The sequence below is a fragment of the Phodopus roborovskii genome, unplaced genomic scaffold, assembly GCF_943737965.1.
Source record: "Phodopus roborovskii unplaced genomic scaffold, PHOROB, whole genome shotgun sequence".
In the NCBI taxonomy this organism is placed as follows: domain Eukaryota; kingdom Metazoa; phylum Chordata; class Mammalia; order Rodentia; family Cricetidae; genus Phodopus; species Phodopus roborovskii.
In genome coordinates, this window is record NW_026126611.1 from 13207090 (window position 1) to 13230239 (window position 23150).

The 23150-nt window shown below is 44.8% G+C and overlaps 1 protein-coding gene across 1 annotated transcript in view; it reads right to left on the reverse strand.

Annotated features, from left to right (window-relative positions):
• The window catches only part of Sash1 (SAM and SH3 domain containing 1), an 849046-nt gene that overhangs the window by 981 nt on the left and 824915 nt on the right, over positions 1-23150 (reverse strand). Inside the window, exons 11-20 of the mRNA XM_051206030.1 lie at positions 19105-19179; positions 17599-17742; positions 17087-17125; positions 15026-15161; positions 14144-14313; positions 12869-13078; positions 12045-12195; positions 6600-6713; positions 2310-3412; positions 999-1130 (exon numbers count right to left, since the gene is read on the reverse strand). Coding sequence (XP_051061987.1) covers positions 999-1130; positions 2310-3412; positions 6600-6713; positions 12045-12195; positions 12869-13078; positions 14144-14313; positions 15026-15161; positions 17087-17125; positions 17599-17742; positions 19105-19179 — 2274 coding nt within the window. The remainder of the gene's footprint in view (positions 1-998; positions 1131-2309; positions 3413-6599; positions 6714-12044; positions 12196-12868; positions 13079-14143; positions 14314-15025; positions 15162-17086; positions 17126-17598; positions 17743-19104; positions 19180-23150) is intronic.

The following is a 23150-nucleotide window of genomic DNA, read 5'->3' on the forward strand; positions in this document are numbered from 1 at the left end:
AGACTGCACAGGTACCACGAGAGGGTTACTTTTGTATGGCTAAAAGGGACAGCACTGAGCTATGCTACTGCTAAAAGATACCCAAACATTAAGAACTCTGCTCAAAAAATAAAATAAAAAAAATATTTTCAAGGAATTATTCTAGAACGTTCTAGAAGGGATCTGGGATTTGATCTAATCCCAATTATGTGTTTGAGGCTCCATGCTGTAGGCATTTATGTCAGTCCTGTTATTTTTGTCTCCTTTAGCTAGGATGGACTGCAGAGACAAACCTGTATGACTGTGTTGACTGTGCTCAGTGGGTGGGTTTTTACAAAATGTATTTTCTACTGTATTTAGACTCTGTATTTTAACAATTTAAAATATAATAATATCAAGAGTTGACTAGGGCAGAGGAATGGATGTTAAAACCTAAAAGGCTGTCTTTCAGAAGGAGGTATGCAGAGCATTAGAGCCCACATAATTTGTATAATTGTGCATGTTCACGAAGGTGCACATCATACGTGTGGAGGCCAGAGGCTAGAGGTTGACCTTCCATGTCCTTTCTTAGGAGTTTTCCATCTTTTATTTTGAAACAGGGCCTCTGGCTTTCATTTGGAATTTGCTGACTCGGCTACGCTGGATGCTCAGCGAGCTCCAGGGATCTGCTTGTCTCTGCCTTCCAACCACACACAGGGTTACGGGCACCCAGGTCCTTCGCCCATGGGCTCTGGAGATAAGACCTGGCTCCTCATGCCTGTGTTCTTCGCTATCTGGGCCATCTCTCCGGCCCTGATTTTGTACAGGCTGGTAGTGTAGCTCAGTGGTACAGTCCTTTTCTAACATATACAACCCCCCCAAAAAAAAACAAAAAACAAAATCAAAACCTACCCTGACCATATGATTTTCCTAGGGCTCTAGCAAGCCCTTGTATCGTTAACACTTTTCAGCTATTGTCATGTAAGTAAATGTACTACAGAAAACTATGGGCTCCTCTCCCCAAAATGTGGGCTGCTCACCGCCATCCGATGCTGCTTCCGAAGCAGCTTCACCCGGATCTGGTCCATATTGGTGGCGACATCCCTCACGGGCTGATCTAAGTCCTCGGCATATCTCTGTACCAGAGCTTCGGGGATCCCACAACGGCCATGCTACCAGGAGAGAGAGAGATGTGTGGCGTGAATGGTGGGAGAAACATTCCCCGCCCACTTAAGAGCTGACAAGCAGTAAGGCTTAAGCTATCGGTGAATAATACCAAGAGTGAGCTCAGCAGGAGCATTTCCTATTTATTATTGGGACAGATACTTGAAAAGGAGCATGCTCGTATTTTCACCTTCCAGATACCAACAAGCTCCAAATATTTCAGAGTATTTTTCAAGCCAATGCCTTAAACTCATATTTTTACAAAATTCAGTTCCTTAGGGCATTAAGTATAGTCCCCTAATCTATAGAAAGACAAACCATTGCTGTACAGATGCTGTTCGCCCTTCATCTGAGAATGGTAACACTGTATCACCAGGCCACGTTTACCGTACAGCTCCCCCTATTTTCCCTTCAAAGGAACACAGTCGTGAAGTATCAAAGGGGGGAGAAAGGAAAATCCTGGGGGGGGGAGGAGAGGGCATTCTCAGGAGGTCCTCATGATCATAAGAATTTAATAGCAAAGACTCTTGGGAAGATGTTATAATAGAAGATGCGTTTCCCAGAGAGCAGGACAGCCACTTGTATTGTCACTGATTTGTCTTCAAAGTCTCTTTGGTGTTGACAGCCTCTTTCTTTTTCAAATGAAAACTGTACTTTGCTAGAGATACGGATGGTTTTGGCACACCATGGATTTTCATACCGTGTCTCCAACCCTGTTACGTACAGGTAATCGTGTAATTGTTGTAGTGCATCCCGACAGGACACTGAACTGAGTGCCATGGTTTTCTGGGTATGCTCCCATTAGCTGTATTTGTTTACAGCAATCTAGGAGTAGATAATACTGCTTATTTGAAACCCCGGTTAAACTACACAGAAAGGAACACAAGGGACCGCTGTGGGCTATGCACCCTAGGTTCAGGTCTCTCTTGCTCATCCCATTAGGGACCAGGTCTGGTACTAACTGCAGTCCCTGCAAAGTGCAGCTGCCAAAAACTAAAACCAAACAAGGGGAAAAGAAAACCACAAAGCTGCATTTGTACTGAATCCAGGGGTAGTGGGTACACTTCCAGCTCACAGAGGCAATAAGCACAATGTGCCACTGTCTGCACAGCACCTGCCTCCCCCTAGCCCAGCATTCATCTGAGAAAAACAACAGTCAGAGGCCCTAAGACCCAGGCCTTGCATACCTTATCAGAGTAGGGCTCCTCAGTGAGATCAATGCCCTCGGCCTGCAGCTTGCTCTCGGTGAGCATCTCCAGGTCCACGCCCCGGACGCAGGAAACCTTCCTGCTCAGCACTGGGCCCAGCTTCACACCGTGTTCTTGTAGGCTGGTGCTTTCAGGCAGCTCCGCCAGCCAGGGTGGAGGTCTGGCACAGACTGGGCTGCCGGGCTCAGTCCCCGAGGGAGGCCTAGGTTCCCGGGGAGAGGGACAGTCACAGGGGCTGGTGGGGCTGGCCTTTTTCAGCGGCAGGGTGGGCGCCTCCAGGCTGGGAACCAGGTGCAGGCCATTGGCCAGGCGCTCTCGACTCTTCTTGGCAGGCACGGGAGGGGGCTGCGAAGGATGTCTGGGCTGCGTCCTGGTCTCAGGGGCATTCTGTTCCACATCTACCCCTCCTTTGGTGCCCAGGGGGTGGTGGTCCTGTCCTTTCCTGTGACCCTCAAGAGACGTCCTTGTTAAGCCGGGTTTAACTGGAGGCTGAGCCTCGAAATTTCTGGGCACACACTGAGGAGGACATACGCCAAGGTTAGAGGCCACTGGGGACCCATCCAGTTTCTTAGCCATCATTTTCGGGGGGTCAGAAAATCTCTTGCTTTGGGTCAGAAGCATCATGTCTTCCGCAATAGGATCTCGGCTTCGGGGCAGAGCCTCGGAGGTGCAGGCAGATGTCTTCTGTGGCACTTCTGGTACATTCTGAGGACAGGCTTCCTGCACCTCGGTAGGCACATCCTTTCCTGCATCTACCTCTCCCTGAAGGTCATCCAGGGAATGGGATCGGGGCCAACTTTCCACTGGCTGAGGACCCTCCAGGGTTTCACAGCTGCGACAGATGGAGGCGGGGAGGCTCCTTCGGTTTTTATTCAAGCCAGACACACAGGGCACATCACAGCTCTTGGCGATGTCCGGGGCTATGCCCCGTCCCAGCCTGTCTTCCTCTGCCTGCTTGCGAACCTCCACTGATTTTGTTAATGGCAACGTCGGGTAATTGCCTGGCTGACTCCTGTTGAAAGACTTTAAGTTGGACTCTGTGGATGACTTGGTAGACAGAACGCTGGGTTTCTGAGCTTTCCCTGTGAGAGAAAGAGAAATTTCTGCAACCATGTTTACCAGTCAATGAGACTGATGTACAAATCAACAAAACTGTCACTCAGGAGACTGGAAAGTGCAGGGTGATTGGGGAGCCTGTTGTTATTTTTATAAAGAACTCTAGTCCCATTAAAGTACTTATGTAGGTGGAAACTAATTGATTATGTGGATAAGAAATGCTATGTCAAGCAGACGATGCCTAGGGTTCATGCCTAGTCCAAGCCGCATTCGGTGTAGAAGCTGATTGGCTATAGACACCTTACTCAGAAACCAAACTGTAAGGTGTTTAGTGACTTGATTTTCTGAAGCCATGGCTGAACTGACTTCTTAGAACGGGTTCTATGAATGGAACCCAGGAAGGGGTGATCTAAACAAAACAAACACTCAAATCATTCCTTCCTTGCAGCTGCTCTACTAGAACATATTTACCCAGAAACAAAGAGGCAACCGTGACACAGACCAGCAAGCAAGCTGCAGGGAGTGTTTTGCCACAGCATCTACAAAATACTTACTTAGATGCTTCTAGGGCGCCAACTGTCCTGATTAAAATGAATAGTCAGCTTGCTAGCTGAACATGAGCCAGACATAACCCACTAATTTGATAGCTCTTGGTTTGTATTTACTGTGGCAGCTAATGTGTGACAAGCTTTTCTGGGCACATGTTGTGACTATGTAGGCATGTGTGTAGGCACTGGGAAGCTCATGCTCACTGACTATGTAGGCATGTTTGTAGGTATAGGAAAGCTCATGCATACTATGTAGGCAAGTCCAAGTTCAAGCACATACACCATATCAATGGTGTTCTTCTCTTCTTTTCAAAATGACACAAGTGTTGTGTCCCTAGTAGCTGCTCTGATAAACCTGAGAATATTTCAGGTAACACAACATCTGGGCCACGCGACTATGCTATTCTAAGACGGGATGAAAACACCACAAATCGTTGTCCGGCTTGGAAGGCACAAAGAAACGTCTGTGTCTGATCACCAAAAAGCTAGTAAGTTATTAATATAACTAAGAATTTAGAATTCCGACTGTTACCTTTAAGCAATACTACCCTTTCAATGTAATACACAAAGAGCAGCAGAGAGAAATCAGGCTGTGGACCGATCTGATAGGGAGAATAAGAAACTGGGTTGGATGGCGCCCACTCAATAAGGTAAATAGCCGCTTTAGGGCAGATGGAAGGCATTCTTTGATAAAATATCTCTCCATGAGGCAGTCTAGATGAAGGAAATGGAACAGAAAGAAAGGCCTGGGGCTCTCACATTACAAGTGGGTTAGCCTTCATCATCAGGGAGAAAAAGGGTTCCCGTCCATGATTTCCCAGCTCTCTATTCTGCTCAGCCCTCACACTGACAATATGAAGCGTTTCACGCCAAGCATAACTACAGACCCTAAGGCTGGTGGATGAGAACAGCTCTCTCCTCAATTGCACTTTTTATTAATGAGGCCAGCCTTTGTGATAAGACCCAAACCACCATATGAAACACTCTACATCCTGCAAAGCAGAGAGGCCTGACCAAATGGTAGGGATCCTCTATGAAGAGGTTCATATTGCAAACCCTGTCCCTCCCGATTTCCACACACTAGCCCCTTCTTAATAGGTTGCTATTCTGTGGACCCCTGGAGATAGATACTGGCTTCCTGTGGCTACCGAACGTACTAGCCACCCCCCCACCCCCATCTCTCACTAACAGGAAAGTCACCACAGCTACATGGAAAGGGGAAATGCTTCAGAGAGCAACATTATATGAAAGCTTAAAAGTCAGCGGGAACAGAAAACTTAAAATTCCTTGAACACAAGTTTTAGAAATACGTTTTCCTCTCGCTACCCGCCCCCCCCCCCCAATATAAACCATACATGTACCAATGCCAGACTGAGTTCCCCTGAAATCAAAGCACAGCCCACCAGGTTATTTAATCCAATTCTTCAACAGGTATAACTGTGTTCTTCTGGGCATTAACACCTTTGGCAGTGCTATCTTTATTTTTCCTGATTTACCAGTCCAGCACCACTGGGGTTAATTTAGCAGACCGCTTCAGCGAAACAAAAGTTACTAATAAAAAAAAAACAAACAACAAACAAACAAACAAACAAAAAAAAAACAAAAATACCTTCTAAACCTACATAAGGGTTTGCAGTTTGCTAAAAACAATGCAGTGCTCCTCATGAGATTTGGAAGCCAGGCATTTATTTGCCTTATCTTAGAACTGGTTTAGGTGCCCCCAAATAACTCTCTCATGCTATTAATTTTTAAGCATGATTTACATTACCAAACACAGTTTATGCTTACTACCCACCAGGCACGTGTGAAGCGAAAATTATAGTAAAGCTACTAAAGAGTCTAAGCCTTACCCTATTGAATGTGATTTCTACTTTGTCCTGGAAAACTGTTATCCATGGGCCACTAAATTGATTTCACAACCCACTAACAAGGCGCAGCCTGCAGTCTAAGATGGTTTGCTTCAGTAAATGCTAAGAAACAGTCTAACCTGTGAGAATCCCAATAGCTGCTCGACGCTATGGAACCTGGGTATTTGGTGACTATAGTCTTCAAATGTCCAACAGAGAGACTTAGGCCATGGCGGCAGCATGAACCCTTCACTACTGTTTCTAATCTTACAATAATGGGAATTTGGGGGGCACAACGGGAAGCCACCGAGTCACCTGCTATGCCATTTACCCTTTCTGCCTTATTCTGCTTAAGACCTTGGTTCTGTGTGGAGAAGTTTTATATTGACTGCTTCTCAACTATTAAGAGAGAGAAGCCATAAATAAGACATGTGGCCTTCTAGTCACCCTCTCTAGGAGTAATTGCCTCCGGAATCAGGCTTTGTGGCTACGACATATAAGACAATGTTTTCTTTTTTGTGGGCCTCATCATTCCTAGCACTGAGATGTTGGTGGTTACTATATGGAGAAAAGGACACAGGAGACACCCAATTTAGGTTTTACGGATACAGGTATTTTAGAGAGAATTTAAAAACCTCATGTAACCCCTGGGCTAAGCACAGGGGTTAACTGAAGAGTAGCGGGTAACAAGGCCAGAAATGGAAAGGTGACCAGGGGCCTCCCTGCCATACAAGAATTGAGCCTTTGGACAGGATATTGTTACATGTTTGAAATTGGCAATTGTTGAAGCATGCTCCGGTGGTTGGAGCAAACATTACCATTTTCCAAGTTCTCGCTGCTCTCGTAGCATCCAGAATCCCGCGGGGAACATCCACTCAGCCCTTGGTTGTCCACCAGCAGCTTCTCCTGGGACCCGGACTGGTCACTGTTACCTGGAGATGAATACACCACATGATGGCACCGGGAGCCCCAAAGCCAGCCAGATTTTTAGCTTTTGCTACAGACACACATGTTTATGCCTAACTAAAAGTGAGCAAATAAAATAAGAACACTTCTCTTTTGAGTAACGTATCCACTGTGTGAAAATAAGGTTGGTGACAGAGCCCAGGACTGAAATATGAAGATGTCTCCCAAGCTCTGCAGAGGCAGAATTAAGCCACTCGGAGGAGAAATTCTGAGTGTGGTATAAATAAGCATCACTGCTGAGCGATGGCCCTCTGAGTGAGAAGTAGTGTGAGCGAATAAGCCATTTCCTAGGTGCATAGGGTCAAGGGCTTTTCAGGCACCTGAAGACTTGAACTTCAAGTCATTGATGTTACACACTCTTCAAATTTGGGAGCTTATATAAACATGTCAGATGAAATATTGCTTTATTAGTATTGGAGAATACTGTCAGCCTGTGGTAACAATAGTCTGCCTACTGCATTGTCTTCGCCAGAGGAAGGCTGGTGAGAGAGAACAGACATCTACACGAGGAGAAACAAATCTTATGTCTTCTGGAGTATTGAAGGTTTCTGTTCTCTTGACCCTTCTCGCTCTGCCTTGGGCAAGCATCCCTATTCCCTGCATCCAAAGTAGGAAAACCGTTGAGGAGACCCTCTGACTGGCAAACGGAACCACTCCACCTTGAGCAACCCATCCAAAAAAAAAAAAAAAAAAAATACATTATCATCAATCGGACCTCAGAAGGGGTAGGAGAGAAATCAGGAGACAGGTGTTAGGGAGTCTCCTGGAGTAAATCATGTGGGAAACACGTAAACATTTGATTCCCAGGCAGCATCACTCTGTGTTTTCTATAGAGGGAGCTGGAGGAGTCCAGGCCACTGAGGGCTTTCACAGATAACTATGTGGATAAAGTACTTGGTCACACAAAATGGAAGCCAAGAGAACATTTCCTACATAAATAGCCAGTCTCAAAGACAAATGGCTTTAATTTATTTTTCTTTCACCTGCCTACACCAACCATACACACAAAGAGAAAAAGAAGGAAATCAAGAAACCAGAAATATGAGACATTTTCTCAGGTCATCAAAATAAGTATGTGGGGAGGCTGAGGGCTACCATGCTAGACATGCGCTGGTGGGTTCCCATCATTCCCTTTACTCTTCCTGCTTGTATTTCTCAGGGGGAAAACATACAGTCACATGTATGATGCCAGAGAGGATGTCAGAACACATCCTTTAATTACAGCCCCAAGAGTGCTAGTTATCAAACGATTAGTGAAAAGTTAACAAACTAGAAGCACACAAGCAAATGCTGACTGCCCCCCTCGACTCCAAACAACCTCAAACTGGAACATTCCGCTGTGATGTTCTCATCCCGTGGAAGAGGCTGTGGGTTTGGACCGGCCTTTGTTCTTGTCTAGCATGCTATTTAGGAAAATGATACTTGTAAATGCAGGCTTTGAGCTGTCCTTGACTACCCAGGAGGAAGGACCACTCATCTGTCCCGGCGGGCCAACAGTTCAGTGTACCAGAGCAGTGAAAAAATGACTGCCCAGTGCTGACTGGAGCACAGGAAAGAAAAAACAGGACCCAAGCCTTACCAGGCGCTACCAAATCCAGTTCTTATGAGAAAGGAAAGAATCTCTGTGTCCGAGAACCACGGTGCAATGTACAGTCGTACGGGGCCCATGTCACAAGGGGCTGAGGCACCATCTTCACAAGAAGGGAGAAGGGTGACTTCTGTGTGCAGACTTTCCTCCCACACTTACTAGCATCAATGCCAACAGAGAAAAGATCAAGGCCATGAGGAAGAAGCCAGCTGTCACTCAAACAAGATCAAGAGGAATGCCATGCCACTTGGTCACAACGTGAAGGGACTCGTGAGTGTTGGGTCTCAAGCTCTTCCCTGCTCCAGCCACTCACTCACGTGAGCATGTGCACGGGCAGAACATGCAAAGACACCGAGATCTTCAAACATCAAAAGCAATGGCATTTAAGAGCACATGCCATTTTCTAGACAGCAGCTCTCTTGGGAATAGGGGAGGAACCGGAATTCCTGGAGAAGCCCCTGCAAGGGCTTACAGTATTTCCCGCATAGCACACTGGATTCAGGGAGTGACTCTGCACACATATGTTTTATTTTCCTCTGTGCTTCCTGCATACGTCAAATAATCTTTAATTAAGAGGCTTATAAAAATGAACACCTCCCTTCTTTCAGTCAGGGCCTCTCTGTAGCCTAGGTTAGCCTGGGGCTTTCGATAAGCCCCACCATACTTGTATCAACAGTGGATTCCCTAAGAAATAGTAAATTGAGATTGCAGCTGTGAGTCCCCAAGCCCAGCTTCAAAGGACTGCTTCCATCGAGCTGCACAGTGCTAAGATGGCAAACTCTATGGTATGTGTACTTTACTACATTTTTTTTTAAAGTAAATAACTTCAAGGTTCTTTTTTACTTTTTCATTTAGTAGAGGGCATAAAGGAGTATAAGAAAGAGTGAGCTGGCAATCTTCTCCAAGCAGAAGGTTGGCTGGAGGTCACATTTCCTCATCTATTGGGAGATATGGGATGGGTCGTGTTTCCAAGCCATACTGGAGATGTACTGATTCGTTTCAGTGGAAGTATGAGCTGGAACACTTCAAGATGTTCCCATGTATCTTTGGGATCCTTACTAGCCCACTATGTCTCGACTGCATACAAACTGAATTTGGCAGAACACTAATGGTGGTGTTTCTCCAAGTGACTGAGGTACTTGGAGGGAGTTTTTTCTTAATTACAATGAATTTAACTGCATTGGATGGAAAGTCTTACATCACTGAGGACCACCTCTGGATGGGACCTCTCAACACTAATTACAACCATTGAGCCCCAAAGCCTTTGCTTCAAGATCAATAAAAGGAGATTCTATTTTATGTATCAGAGAAACTGCAAACAATGGAAATGCATAGACCCTAAATGGGGTTTATGATGAAGCAATGACTCTGCCTGAGCCTTCCAAGTTAGCATCATGGTGGATGAAGATATCTTATAAAATGATTCTGGTACAAATCTTAATATATGAGCCTAGGACCAACCACGAGTCTGAGCCAATGTGTTATGTCAAACTAGGCTCAGATCCCTGCCAATATGCAGGACTTAGCCTTGCTCTTCTGACTTTTAGTGAAACAGGAAATATAATGAATAATGTATATAAGCCAGCTGTCCTCCATGGTTGTGGACGAGTAAATGGCATATAATGCAGAGCAGATGTGGGCCAGAGGAACAGATGGCTCAACTTTAATTCATATGGATAGAGCAGGTCAGCCATATCCATCACTATGCAGGCTGTTTACAGACAACCTGGTCTGAGACCCCAGGGTATCCCTAGAGGGTCAAATGCTATATAGAGAGACCCGGTCACAAAACACCACACAGGTCACAGGACACCCTCTAGGTCTAGACCTGAAGGCTGTGTATAGTTACTTTCTCCGAGGGTGTGATATACTTTCTCCGAGGGTGTGATAACTGCTCTGATTAAAACAGCTTAGAGTTACCAGGGTTTTAGGGAAAAGTCCATCCTGCTTGAGCAGGTACTCACGTGGTACTGAGAGTCAGAAGGTACAGAGATGGATGTTAATACATGGTTCACATTCTCCTCTATTTAGTCCAGGACCCCAGCTCACGCTATGGTGACACCCATGGGTCCTTCCGCCTCAATGACCCTCATCTACCCAATCCCCCTCACAGGCATGCTCTAAAGCTAATGCATTTTAATGATTTCCAAAGGCTTGTCTCCTAGGTGATCTGAATGACATCAAGCTGACAATATTAACCACCACAACTAAGGTTCAGACTTCCAGCGACAGCATCCCTTAACGTTACTGGTTAATTTAAAGAGTGAATTCACTGACTCGGAGGCCTCCTTTACTACTGGGTCTTACGCATCCAGTAAATACAAGTGTTCCTCAGTTTACCGTAGTGTGTTTGGAAAATATACAATAAAATGCAATTATCACCCCTAACCCACTGCATATCCATCCTATTGAGCAATCTGGGACAGTATGAGCTGCTGCCCATCTTGGTCTCAGGGCTGAGCAGGAGACCCAGCTCACAGCTCTTGCTCTGCCTGCACTGTAAGTGTACAGACTGGACATTGCTCACCTAGGAAAAGAATGGGATTATAGAGGCATCTTGCCTTGCCAGTGAACTTGTGGTGGTGGCCACGCCCTTTGGGCGTGGTTTCAGGCACAGATGTGACCCATTATAAGGTAGAGGAGAGGCTGGCTCCAGCTCGCTGGGGTTTTAGAGGGCATCAGAAGGATGGAGACTATAACTTCTGGAGCAGGAAGGTTGCTATAGTTATTACTCTTATCTGTGTGTTTCCCTAATAAATACCTATTTATCTTGAGTCTGATGGACTCATTTAAACCCTGCCTTCATGGGATTCAAAAATTGAAGTACAGTTTCTACCATATGTATTGCTTTCCTGGCATCAGAAAAGCAAGAAAATCCTAAACTGGGGACCATTTATAATGTCTAATCCTCCCCCATCATTAACCATGGTTTTGGTATGTCTTTCGGCAATAGAAATGAATTAGCGACTGGTACCCTGGAATTAGAGCACAGAAAGAAAATATACTTGAATTCAAGAACTGGGAAGGATACGTCCTCCATGATGAATAAGTTTAAGAATTTTTGTTTTTGTTTTTAATGTCAGACTGAAGAATAAAGAACGTAAGCCTGGCTTAGCACAGCAACAGCAATGGATGCCCTAGAGTATGTTCACAGGGTATAAATGTAGCTCTCATACTTAGTTTGGGAATTCCTGCCCCACATACTCACTTCAGGGAGACAGTTTCTGCAAACGGATGGATCAACTTATTCACTAATAAGCTTATGTCAGTAAGAAAAAATAAAATCACCATGCTTCAGAAGATGAGTAACCCTTAGATGGGCAAAAAGACTCACCAGTAACTAGCATTTTGTTGTTTCGTTTTTTTCACCCAGGGATAGTTATTTACCTGCTGAAGCTTGCACATTCCAACAAGAACAAGGTAGAGCCTACTGGTCCCTTCAGAAAGGCCCTGGGGCAGTATTCTTTTTCTACCAACTTACAGGAATGTCTGGTCTGTAAACTGGTCATAATATAAAATTAGCCTTGGCTTTGGAAAAAAAAACAAGATCAATTGTTCTTAGACTACAGGGACCCTAAGCACATGATCACAGCTTATCTGAGGCCTGTGGGTGACAATAAAAATCATAATGATGATGGTGATGTTCTTTAGCGGTGTGTGTGTGTGTGTGTGTGTGTGTGTGTGTGTGTGTGTCTGTTTGGGAACTTACTGTCATATTCCTGTAACAGCTCCACTGCTGTCAAGAGAACTGCTCTGTGTTCTGGGTCCCTGATGTTTAATTCATCTAAGTCTTCTTCCTCCAGGAGCTTGAAGGTATCCAGGTCTTCATAGCCATTGAACAAGAAAGTAGGCATGTGTTCCTGTGAGGCAGAGCAAGAAGATCAAAGCCAGTCCATGGTCCAGCCATGCGATGCATGTCCTAAGACTAGCCTGAGACCCTTCAGACTTTTTCTCATAATAATTTTTATGCTAAGCAAGAGATGAGTATCATTTGTAATATATTCTGTGGCTCACAGTCTTCCAGCTGAGTAGGCAGATAGGGGTGTATGGGTTCACTCACTGATAGCTTCAGAAGCTATCTGCACACTGTGATGGATATCCCACTTGCTGTCATTGTCACTGCGCCCAAGATAGTCACTAACTCCTTTATCACCACATTGCCCAAGGTGAGAAGACTCCTTTTATATTTGGAGGGCTAATCAAAATCCAACTTAGCAAAACCTATGAATTTCTCAGGAGCAAGATGTTTTATAAGTTGGAAACCAAAATCTACCACTGTAGGCATACTCTTCTAGAAGATGCTGGGAGTTATAGCAAGGGAGAGGTAAGAAAGTGGGTGCCTCACGGTCCCATGGAGGTGGCTATGGGCAGAATACTAACACAGAGCTTATGTTGTGTTATTAGCCTTAGTAGAGGTAAAGGGCGTCACTAGACATGAATCACACATGCAAGATGACATAGATCACTTGCCCAGTTTAGGAAGAAGAAAAGACAACAAGGACACATATAGGACAAAAGTAACAAGTGACTGACTTTTAGGTTGATCCGATCTAGGAGATCCTCCACAGACTTCGGCTGGGGTGGCCTTCCCTTCCTCTTCCTCCTGGCAGGACGCTTGGGCTTCTCCTCATCCTCATTTAGCACATCCACATAGATGAACTTGAATGTGCCGACTTTGTTGTTCAACAGGCCCATCCAGGTACCCATGGGTGGCTTGCTTATTATATCAATGATATCTCCTTTCTGCAGCCCAGGGGACAAAGGTATTTCCATTAGGCATACTTCTAAGCAAGCGCAATGACATAACTCAGAATCCCAAGAGTCAGCTTCCTGCTTTAATGTTGTGTTTATATGTACAGACCATGCAGGTATGTGGGTGTGTTGGTGAGTCTATGTGTATGGGCCATGCAGATGATATGTTGGTGTGTCTGTGTGTATGGGCCATGCAGATATGGTGGTGTGGGTATGTGCATATGTACATGTGATGACCAGAGGTAAATGTCCAGTCATTTTCTCCATTGTACTCCATCTTATTTTTGAGACAGAGACTCTCACTGAATCTAGCTTTCATCAATTGGCTAGAATAACTGGCCAATGAGCCTTTCACCCACAGGACTGGTTTTACAGGGGTGCACTCCACCATATCCAGCTTTTCCACAGATGCTTTGGGCAGCAAGCATGTTACTGACTGAGTGACCGAGACAGGCCATGATGGGAGCTTGACAGAAGCGGGACAGAGCACTTCTAATCGTGCTCGATGCCATGCTGACCCAAGGTCACAACTTTCCCTGCCTCCTGCTCTGTAGGGTCAGAGCTGTCACTCATGCTCTTGATCAGGTTGCCTGCCTTGGCTGTTGGAACAGCATCCTGCTCGTGGAGAAAGAGCTTGCTACCAGTCACAAGAGGGCACTCCCTAAGCTGTAGCCACACCATATATGCTATGTTGAACTGCATCTTTAGGTTCCCCTATAAACTCTCTGTACACATACAGAGCAGTTATTCCCTTCAGACAAAGGAAGCTTAGAAGGAGGGGCATAAAATTTCTAGAAGGAATCTGGGATCAAAGGGTAACACCAGGGAGGGAGTGGTGGTAACAGGAAGCTTATGCACATCTTCCTCACCCTTGACCACTGTCTGGTTCTATTTTATTCTCACTATAAAGGCCAGGGGCGGGTCAAGGGGGCCAAAACATGGTCTAGTCTGTATGGTAAGAGTCCCAGCATCCAATGTCAGGGAAGAGAGAAACCCTTCCCAAGAGACAAGAGAGCCTGGGTTAGCTGCCCAAGACCGGGGAGAAGCAAGCCCTACCTTGAGCTTCAGAGAGTCTGTGTCATAAGGGCTGGGGGTAAAGTCGGTGTGCACACGGGCACGCCCACAGAAGGGGCCCCGGTAGGGCGGCTCTTCATCGTCACCATCCTCTGACTTGACGCTTTCCCTGTTGCTGGTGGAGGAATCGGTGGTACTCACAGTCTGACCACCTGCGCCGGGAGAACAGGGAGAATGGGGATAAGCATAGCCTCCCCAAGTAGAAAAGATGAAAAGGTACCAATGGTGCTGTGTATTAGGAGAGGCCCGGGAAGGGGAGCTATGAGCCACAGCATCGCAACAGCACCACCACTGGGCCCAGGCATGCGTCTCCTGACCGGCATCCTAATCAAGCTCCTAAGCTGACAGGGGCCTACCAGAACCTTATCCTCATGACAGGAACCCTTGGGACATTGACTCACCAGAGGACAATGCTGCAGTGGCCGGCCCTGGCCTTTGCCCAAAGCACTTGGTGTCTCTTTTGTACGGATGCCATTTCTCCCATTGTATTACAGGGAGGGAAACACACCTGAGAGCCTCCTTCTCACGGTTCCGCCAGCAGCGGCCATCGTCAGCTTAGTTATATTTGCTGCCGGGGACATTTAGAATCCCTCCCCTTGCTCAGATCCCTGTGTTTTGTTGGTCAGATGCACTTTGGCTTATTCTCTAGAAGATCCTTCCTCACAGATGCATTTCCTATTTTCACCAATCAAGGCTTAAACATTCCTCCTTTGCACCCTAACCCTAACCCTGAACAAATATATAATACACCCTTAAGGGTAGGTGCTCAGAGTTGCCTATCTCTAACTTGCTTAACTTGAGGTCCAAATGAATGCTAGCTGTAACCCCAGAAGGAAATCATGAAATGCTTCGAGATGTACTTACTCATCGAGCTCTGGCCACTCAGAGAACTCCGAAGGCTCTCTACAGAGCCCCCGGCTTTGAGCTTGGGCTTGTCCACGTGTTCTGAGTCAGGCTTTACAGAGGCAGGGGAGGCGGGCATTCCATCAAGCCCCGAGTCCTGAAATAGTTTCAATAGAACTGAGTTTCCCAAATAGTCAGGTGATGTTTTATAATTCTAGGCAATTCGGTCCTCATCTTAATCAGCCAAACTGACGTTATGCCTATACTTGGTCCTATGTACAATATTTTCCCTTAAAGCCTCTATCCTTGTTTACATTTAAGTCTGTAGACCATAGTGCTGTTTATTAAATACTCTAAAGTTGTCTTTCAAGTTGAAACAGATATTCTTAAAATTCCTGGGAAAATCCCTCAGCGGCTTAGGGACTCGGTATATTCAACAGCCCAGGAACAAGCCAGGTCTCAAATGCAGATCACTTTCAATCTATTCTAATTATAATATTTAGAAGTACAATCAGAGGGTAGTTAATTGACTTTAGGTGGAAAAGGATGTATGCTAAGAAAAAGTGTATTTCTTAGAAACAACGGACCAGATTGTTTCTATTTATGTAACATTGCTGAAAGTCCTGACTGGATGAGTAACATGCTGGTGTTTAGCCACCAGGGGGCAGCAGCCAAGCAAAAATGCCTGCAGTCCCAGCTGGTTTTATTGGCAGGCTGTTGGCAGCATTCCCTATGCATTTCAGGCAGGTATTCTAACAGGCTTCGAAATGAATACCATAAAGATGTCAGAGGAGGAGGTTTTGCAATCAAAGGTCAAAACTATCTGTAAGTTCAGGCCTCCGGTTGTTCTTCCTTCCACACGTGCAATTAAGACAGAAACTGGTTGTGTTTCTAACCATGTAAGGTTTTTCTACTGAATCAGGGGTAAGACATCAGGTTTGTGATACCCTACTGACGACAAACAGTGCCAGTAAGTGACACAACCCACTGTCATGCCGAAGAAAAACCTGCACAACTTGCCGGGCTGTGGTGGCACATGCCTTTAGTCTCAGCACTCAGGAGGCAGATGCAGGTGAGTTCGAGGGCAGCCTGGTCTACAAAACTACACAAAGAAACCCTGTCTCAAAAAAAAAACCCCAAAAGACAAACAAACAAACAAACAAACAAACAAAAAACTCTGCACAACTATTACGGTCGAGCAGCCAGGAGGTATTTTGTAAGACTTCTGATCTACGACACATTTCCAGAACAATATATCCTGCATCTGTTTTACTTTTAAAAAGTGGCATCCGAGCAAGAGAAAGAAGCCACGTGACAGGGCTGGGGTGGAGGTGAGACCAGCCTCTGGGGACAGAAGAGAAGAAGAGGAGAGAGAGAGAGGAAAGAGAGAGAAGAGAGAAAAATAGGAGGTGGGCGGGGACCTTTTCAAAGGGAACACAGTGAATGTGCACAGGTGGTGCTCTTAGTGGCTGCAGCTGAGGATGTATCCTGTCAGAACCTGAAGGACAAGCCAGTACAGATGCTTAAATACTAACATCTGAAAAGTCAGCTGGCCAAGAACACTTACAGAAAAGAAAATCTACTTGTTTCTAGTGCATGGCTGTTTGCATTATACATAATGCACACATGTATGTATGCATTGCACATGTGTGCCTGGTGCCTGTGGAGACCAGAAGAACAGGGCACTGCATTCCCCTATTGTGAGCCACTACATGGGTGCTGGGAACCATGCCTGAGTCCTCTGTAAGAGCAGCAATGGCTCTTAACCCCTGAGCCACCTGTCTTAACTCCAAATTGCATTTTTTTAAAGGAGGCATCTAGTGATAGATAATTAATAACAAGGATATTTCAGGATAGGATTCCCCGTGTCCCCTCATGCTTAAATTATCCACTAGGTTTATTCTATTGTTCTTTCTACGCTAAGAATCTTCTTCACGAGGCCTTGTCTCCTGTGCTCTGAAATGGGAGACCTACTCTGAGGGTTTCATCTTGTCAACTTGATAGAATCACCATGGAAACGAAGCTTAGGCATGTCTGTGATAGGTTTCTCTAGATGAGATTAGTTCAAGTGGGAAGACCCACCTTAACTGTGGGTGTCATTCCATGGGTTGGGGTCCTGGACTGTATAGGAGGGAGAGGGACCTGAGCAGTAGTATTCATCTCTCTCTCTCTCTCTCTGCCTCCGATGGGTACAATGTGACCAGCTGACTCAAGCCATGACTTGCCTGCCATGCTGTCCTGTGTCTGAAAGTTGTGAGTCGAAATAAGCTCTCCCTTCCTTCCTTAAGTTGCTTTGGTCCTGGCTTTTGGTACAGCAACCACAAAAGTCACTGATACACAGGGCCTGTGTTTTCTAGTCCCAGCACATAGAACAGTGTCTGGAAAGTCCTAACAGCTTAACAACTGTTTCTGTAGCAAATGCCTGCTTTTTCTACACAAATGCAGCCTGATCAAGTAGCTGGTTAATGCCAACACACGCGTGCGCGCGCGCACACACACACACACACACACACACACACACTCATAGCAGCATTCAAAAGCCCAAGTGGACCGTCCTCAGCTAGAACCTGGCTCACAGCAAGATGGCCACATACCTGCTCAGAGACAGGGCTGCTATACTTTTTAGACATTCTCTTCCTCATTGTCTCTTTCACGGACTTCACCTTTTTCCCAAGAGAGATGCGGGAGGCGGTGGGCGATTTGATTACCTCTTTGTACACAAAATCTCCCTCTTTACCCTGCAAAAGAGAGTAATGCAAATACCATTAGTCCTAGGAGATAAAGCCTATAAACTGGTTCCATTACTCAAACCATTAACGTCCTAGACCTTGTAGAAAATATTAGCATTCCCCGGGGTCTTCGCATTTTTCTTCTGTTAACTCAAGGCTGTTGTTTATCTTTGTGACTAGAAATTAAAACCTACCAAGAGGTATTTTGTTTGTCTGTTTATACTGGGGCTTCAGGCACTTTTTATTTTATTTAATCTTAGGACATGCTTTTCCAGTTATGATTTTTCCCCCCACCACTTAAACACACTTGAGGGGACTGCATTTCATTATTCCTGACAGATTTAGAGGAAGCTGTGTTCGGGTAACCCCAGCAGTGGGGGGAGGAGAGAGAGGTCCTAGTATCGAATCACCCAAGGGCAGATGGTGGGTCTGGGGATGCATCGGGCTTCATATAATAAGTGGTGTGGCCTAATTTCCTTCCCTGAACAAGCTAGACTGTGGCCAGCTCTCATTGCATTAAAAGACAAACCTTGCCCAAGAAAGGATGAGGGGGGGAAGAGTTTTGAGTTTATAGAGATTGACAACATAAAATTATTGGCTTATGAATCAATAAAATTTGATACCTAAATAAAACAGCTTAAATCTTGCAGGAAATCCTGTAACACTTCATATCTCTCGCAGATGTGTATTTTAGCTGACGTAAGATCATAATAACTATAATGCATGAAATCTTCATTTTATAGTTTCATGGCAAAATATTTAAAGGGCAAGCAAAACCATGTAAAGCGTACCCACTCCTTTGGGGCCGGAATTTTGGGCAACTTTAAAAGCGTGTCCTGGCCCGTGACCACGACCCACAAGCACATCTGAGCAGATGTTAACCTGTCAAATCAGGGCCCGGATTCTCTTTGACACCGAGAAAGCTGGGCTTATTTCAGAGCCTGGCATGAGAAAGACCTAAATTTGGGATGGGCCTCCTGGGTCCAAGCAGTGGTCCTATAAGACAGCTCCATGGATACTCACATTACAGGGGTCCATCATTCCCTTGTGTGCAACTTAGACTAACCAGTATGAAGGGAAAGCTCACAGGCACAGATGACTAAGGCCAAAGGAGCCAAACTCATCTGTGTGTGTCACTTAAAGAACACTGGAGAAAAGGCACTAAGGAACAGTGATGCTCTGAGGATACAGAGGCATAGGTACCATCATCCATCCCATGTATAACAAGATGGGGGCAACAGAGTTTCTTTGCAAATATGGTTTGGAGGCACTGAGCAAAGCTGGAGTCCTATCCGAGAGACTAAAGAGAGAGCCTTTGGCACCCGGGTCATTGCAGTCCACACCGACTGCCTTTCTCTGTGGTCCACTCACCATAGGGTCCGAACTATTACTGCCAACATGCAGGGAACGGTTTGTCAGGTCGAATCCACCGAAACTGCAAGTTCTCTGTGGACAAGAGAGGGTTGGGTGGAAATAATTTAGTTATGCTCACACCACAGCCCGCAGACAACCCAACACACACGACCGGTGTGCAAAGCACCTCGGAGCCACAAATACATGTACAGGATGCAAGTAGGACAAGACGTGATGAGGGAAAAACATGATTCCTGTCATAGGAGACCTTCCTGATGGGGTGTTCTCACAGCTCACCTGGAGTCTAAACTTCCCTTAACGTGCAAAATCGACTAAATGAATAAAACCTTCATAAACTCGGTGCAGGAGGATTCCCTCCCTCACCGCACTGTGGTCTTGGGAGTCCTGTGCTCTGCCTTTCAAAATGACTTTTGTCATTTAGTTTTAAACCATCAAGGAGGGGGAAAGAAGGTATGTTTATAGTCATCCAATCAGGCCAACAGGGTTAGTCACTTACTGTCCCCCTCCTCCATCCTGGACAAAAATGACGACAATTTCCCCATCTAACTGCTCTACTTAATTAATTATAACCCTTTTCTCACAGTGGATGGCACCACGTTTATTGGGGGTGGGAGGATGGACTGAGTGTCTGTCACTGATCACACACCACTTTCAGTAGGAAAAACACTGTTGCCCGAAAAAAAAAAAAAAATGGATGAAAAGTTTATTGTACTTTTATCTGGTTTCAATTTTGTAAAACTATATTTCTGTGCTTTTCTGTTTTAGGACTTGTGTTCAGTTCTTGTTTTTCTAGCAAAAACAAAACAACAACAACAACAAAAATCATCACACGCCCATGCCTATCTCCTCTTGCCAAGGCACATTAATTTTTGTTTGTAGGTCACGTTTTAAAAAGCAGTTGGCAAGAACACTTGAATAGCAGCTTTGTGTCACCTGCTGCTCAGAAGTCCTAAGGATACCACAAAACGGAAGGGATGAACAGAAAATCAGAGTACAAACTATGAACACTGCTTCTTTTAATCAGATATATTTTGGATATATTAATATACTGCACTGCATCGAGATGGGAGGCATAGTTCTGGACAGAAATGAATAGGCTTTTACCATCGCACATAGATCTGAAGTTTGATTCTGCTACTTGCTTGCTATAAGACCAAATCGCAAGTGCTTAAAAAAAAAACTCTCCTGAGCTTAGGGTTCTGAACTGATAGTATCTAGCACACAGTCCTCATGGAGCAGACACTCTGAACATCTGTTTATCCTCTGATGTTTCACTTTGGTTCTGCCAAGAGGCTGAAAGCTCATCTTCGTTACTATGTTGCAGGTTACACTTAGTCGGGATTAAAAACATTCAAATGAGGGCGGGGGACTGGACTCCATTCTGGGTTTTACAATCTGGGAGTTTAAATGTAAAACCAAAGCCTCCAGGAACAGGCCACACAGGGAGATGGCGGTGGTAGCATACAGAGGAGCAGAAATGGAGAGAATTTAGAGACGCCCACCTCTCAGCAACACTGTTTCAATAATTAGGACTTGTTCACCTTCTGATGGAGGTTAGCTCAATTGTATACTATCAGCATCTAACCTTTCTTTACAGTCAACTACCTCTGTATCTATCTAGCCTCCAGCTCACCTAATTGGGGAATGATGTTATCTCCAGCTCACCTAATTGGGAAACAATGTTACAGCCAACCCACCCACCCCTCAAGGTAAAAATTTGTAGCATTAGCTTTCCCCAGTGGCTTAAGGTGCCAAATGTATTTTCTCAGTTCTGCAAAGGCAGGGACTTTATTCTAGTTCCTTCCCTGTGACTCAGGGCTTCACAGACAGGGGATGGCGCCCAGATGCCTGATCGCTTTATGGCTTTTGCATGTACGGTCTCTGCTTTAAATGACAACATGGCCTGCAACACTGGAGCCCAGCATGCTTTCTCTGGTGCATATGAAATAACTCCCAAGGAATTTATGTGGGAACGATGACTGTAATAAATTAGAAGCTTATTTAAGTTTTCATGTGCCTGCTGTATGCATTTATGCCTAAAATAAAGAGCTTAAAAGAATGGGTTGGTTTTCAGACTCATTAGCTAAAATCTCTCCAAGTGATGTGTTAAGATAGCAGAAGCAGATTCTTCTTCATCGGTGGAGGGCTACCAAACACTAAGCACTTCCTGAAGGAAGCAATCACTTCTTGTGAGATCACCAGTTCTCAAAAACTCCTTTGGGAGGAAAAATGCATTACAAAAGCAATGAAAGAAAGAGAAAACAATCTTTGAACTCTGGTGATCTACATAAATGAAGCATAAGCAAAATATTTTTAGCTCATTCATCTCTTGTGCAAATAATTATAAAAACATTTTTGAATGATGCTTGGGATGAGGAGAGTGAGTCAATGGGATGGGCATGCAGTTGAGAACGTGTTTGAAGGGGGACTGAATTTGAAAAGGGACAAGGTTCCAAAATGTCATGCATGTCTGTTTTCCCAAAGAAAAACAAAAATTGAATGAATAAAAATTAAAAGCAAGACACATGACGGTTTCCAGTGAATTCAAAGCGTTATCATTTCCCTGAGGTTTCGTCAAGCAAGTATGGCATCCCTGAAGGACAAAAAGATCAAGGCTGAAGATTAAAACAAACTGTGCACTTTGGGGGTAAAGTGAAGGAAGTGTATACAACAGAGAAAATGGAAAGGAGCATTTTAATTGAAGGATACAAAGAAATCAGAGAGTGTGAGAGCAGCGATAGAGCACTTACTTAGCATGCATGAAGTGGCAGGTTAATGCCCCAGTACCAAAATAACAAAACCAACCAAACAAAAAAAAAAATCCTACCCATCTCTTCCTACCGCTAAAACATTGACTTTATCCTGTTTTCTGAATGAGAAAATGAATTTTTCTAATTATACAATTGTACTTACAAGAGCAGCTATGCACAGATTTCTAATTTACCCCTGAATACATTACTTAGCAGGGATTAAAAATGCCCAATACTGTCTGCCTTAAGCTCTTAGCATATTAAAAGTATTCAGTGCATAATGCCATCGTTAGTGAGTAGAGGTGATGTTTGGAGGCAAGCTAGCAGATGAACTGGGCTCAACTCTGACACCAAGACCAATGTTTTACAAAAGATAGGGAGGTCAGAGTACACCAGAGACCGACTGAATGAGTAATAATAATAATAAAAGCAGTCTGATATTAAAGCAAAACAAAGAAAAACCAAAGCATTGTTACCATGACACAGAAAGAGACAGAAGGAGAGCTTTCCCAACACACTGATAGCATAAAAAGTGCTGTAAAGCTCACGAGAATGGAAAAGGCAGAAAATAAAATCTAGGACGGAAGTCAACACACATGGGAATATTTTCAAAACTCCAAAGCGAGGAAAGACCCAAAGATTCTCTGAGAAGCAGAGCAGGACATTTGAAGGATGGAAGTGGCCAGCCCGTCTTCGTTTTCACAAAAGCAGAACTCGATTGCATGAATTTAAATTACAGTTATACAGCTCTGGACAAGAACATCCTATTCATGAACGTGAAGGAACCCTGGGAAAAGCGGTCGTGGAAGCCTATTCTTCTCTAAAGGTCCTTTCAGACCTCTCAAAGGCGCTCTGGGCCAGCAGCCCCGGGAGGATTAAGCAAGGTGCCAGAGTATGGCGGTGCCAGCTCTGCCCCACTCTGTTCCCCTTTGACATGGGCCATTGTGCACACTCCAAGTTAGGTGGGGATCCCAGGGGGAGAATATCTATACTCTCAAGTTAGAGCCTAGTTACTCTCTGAAAGGAGAAATTTGAAAACTAGCCTTTGCTGATCCTTCCGTCTGAAAGCCGAAACACAAAACATTTATTATTATATAAATTATCTTCCAAGTATGCACTTTACTTTCCTGTGCATAATAATTCATGTGGCAGCTAAGGGCATTACTACATGCTAATCCCTTTGTTTAAAAAAAAAAAAAAAAGGTAAAAAAAAATTGAATTAGTTTTATTTAAAACAAAGGGTGGTTAATTGATTCTATCTATCTATCTATCTATCTCTCCCTCAGATCTAAG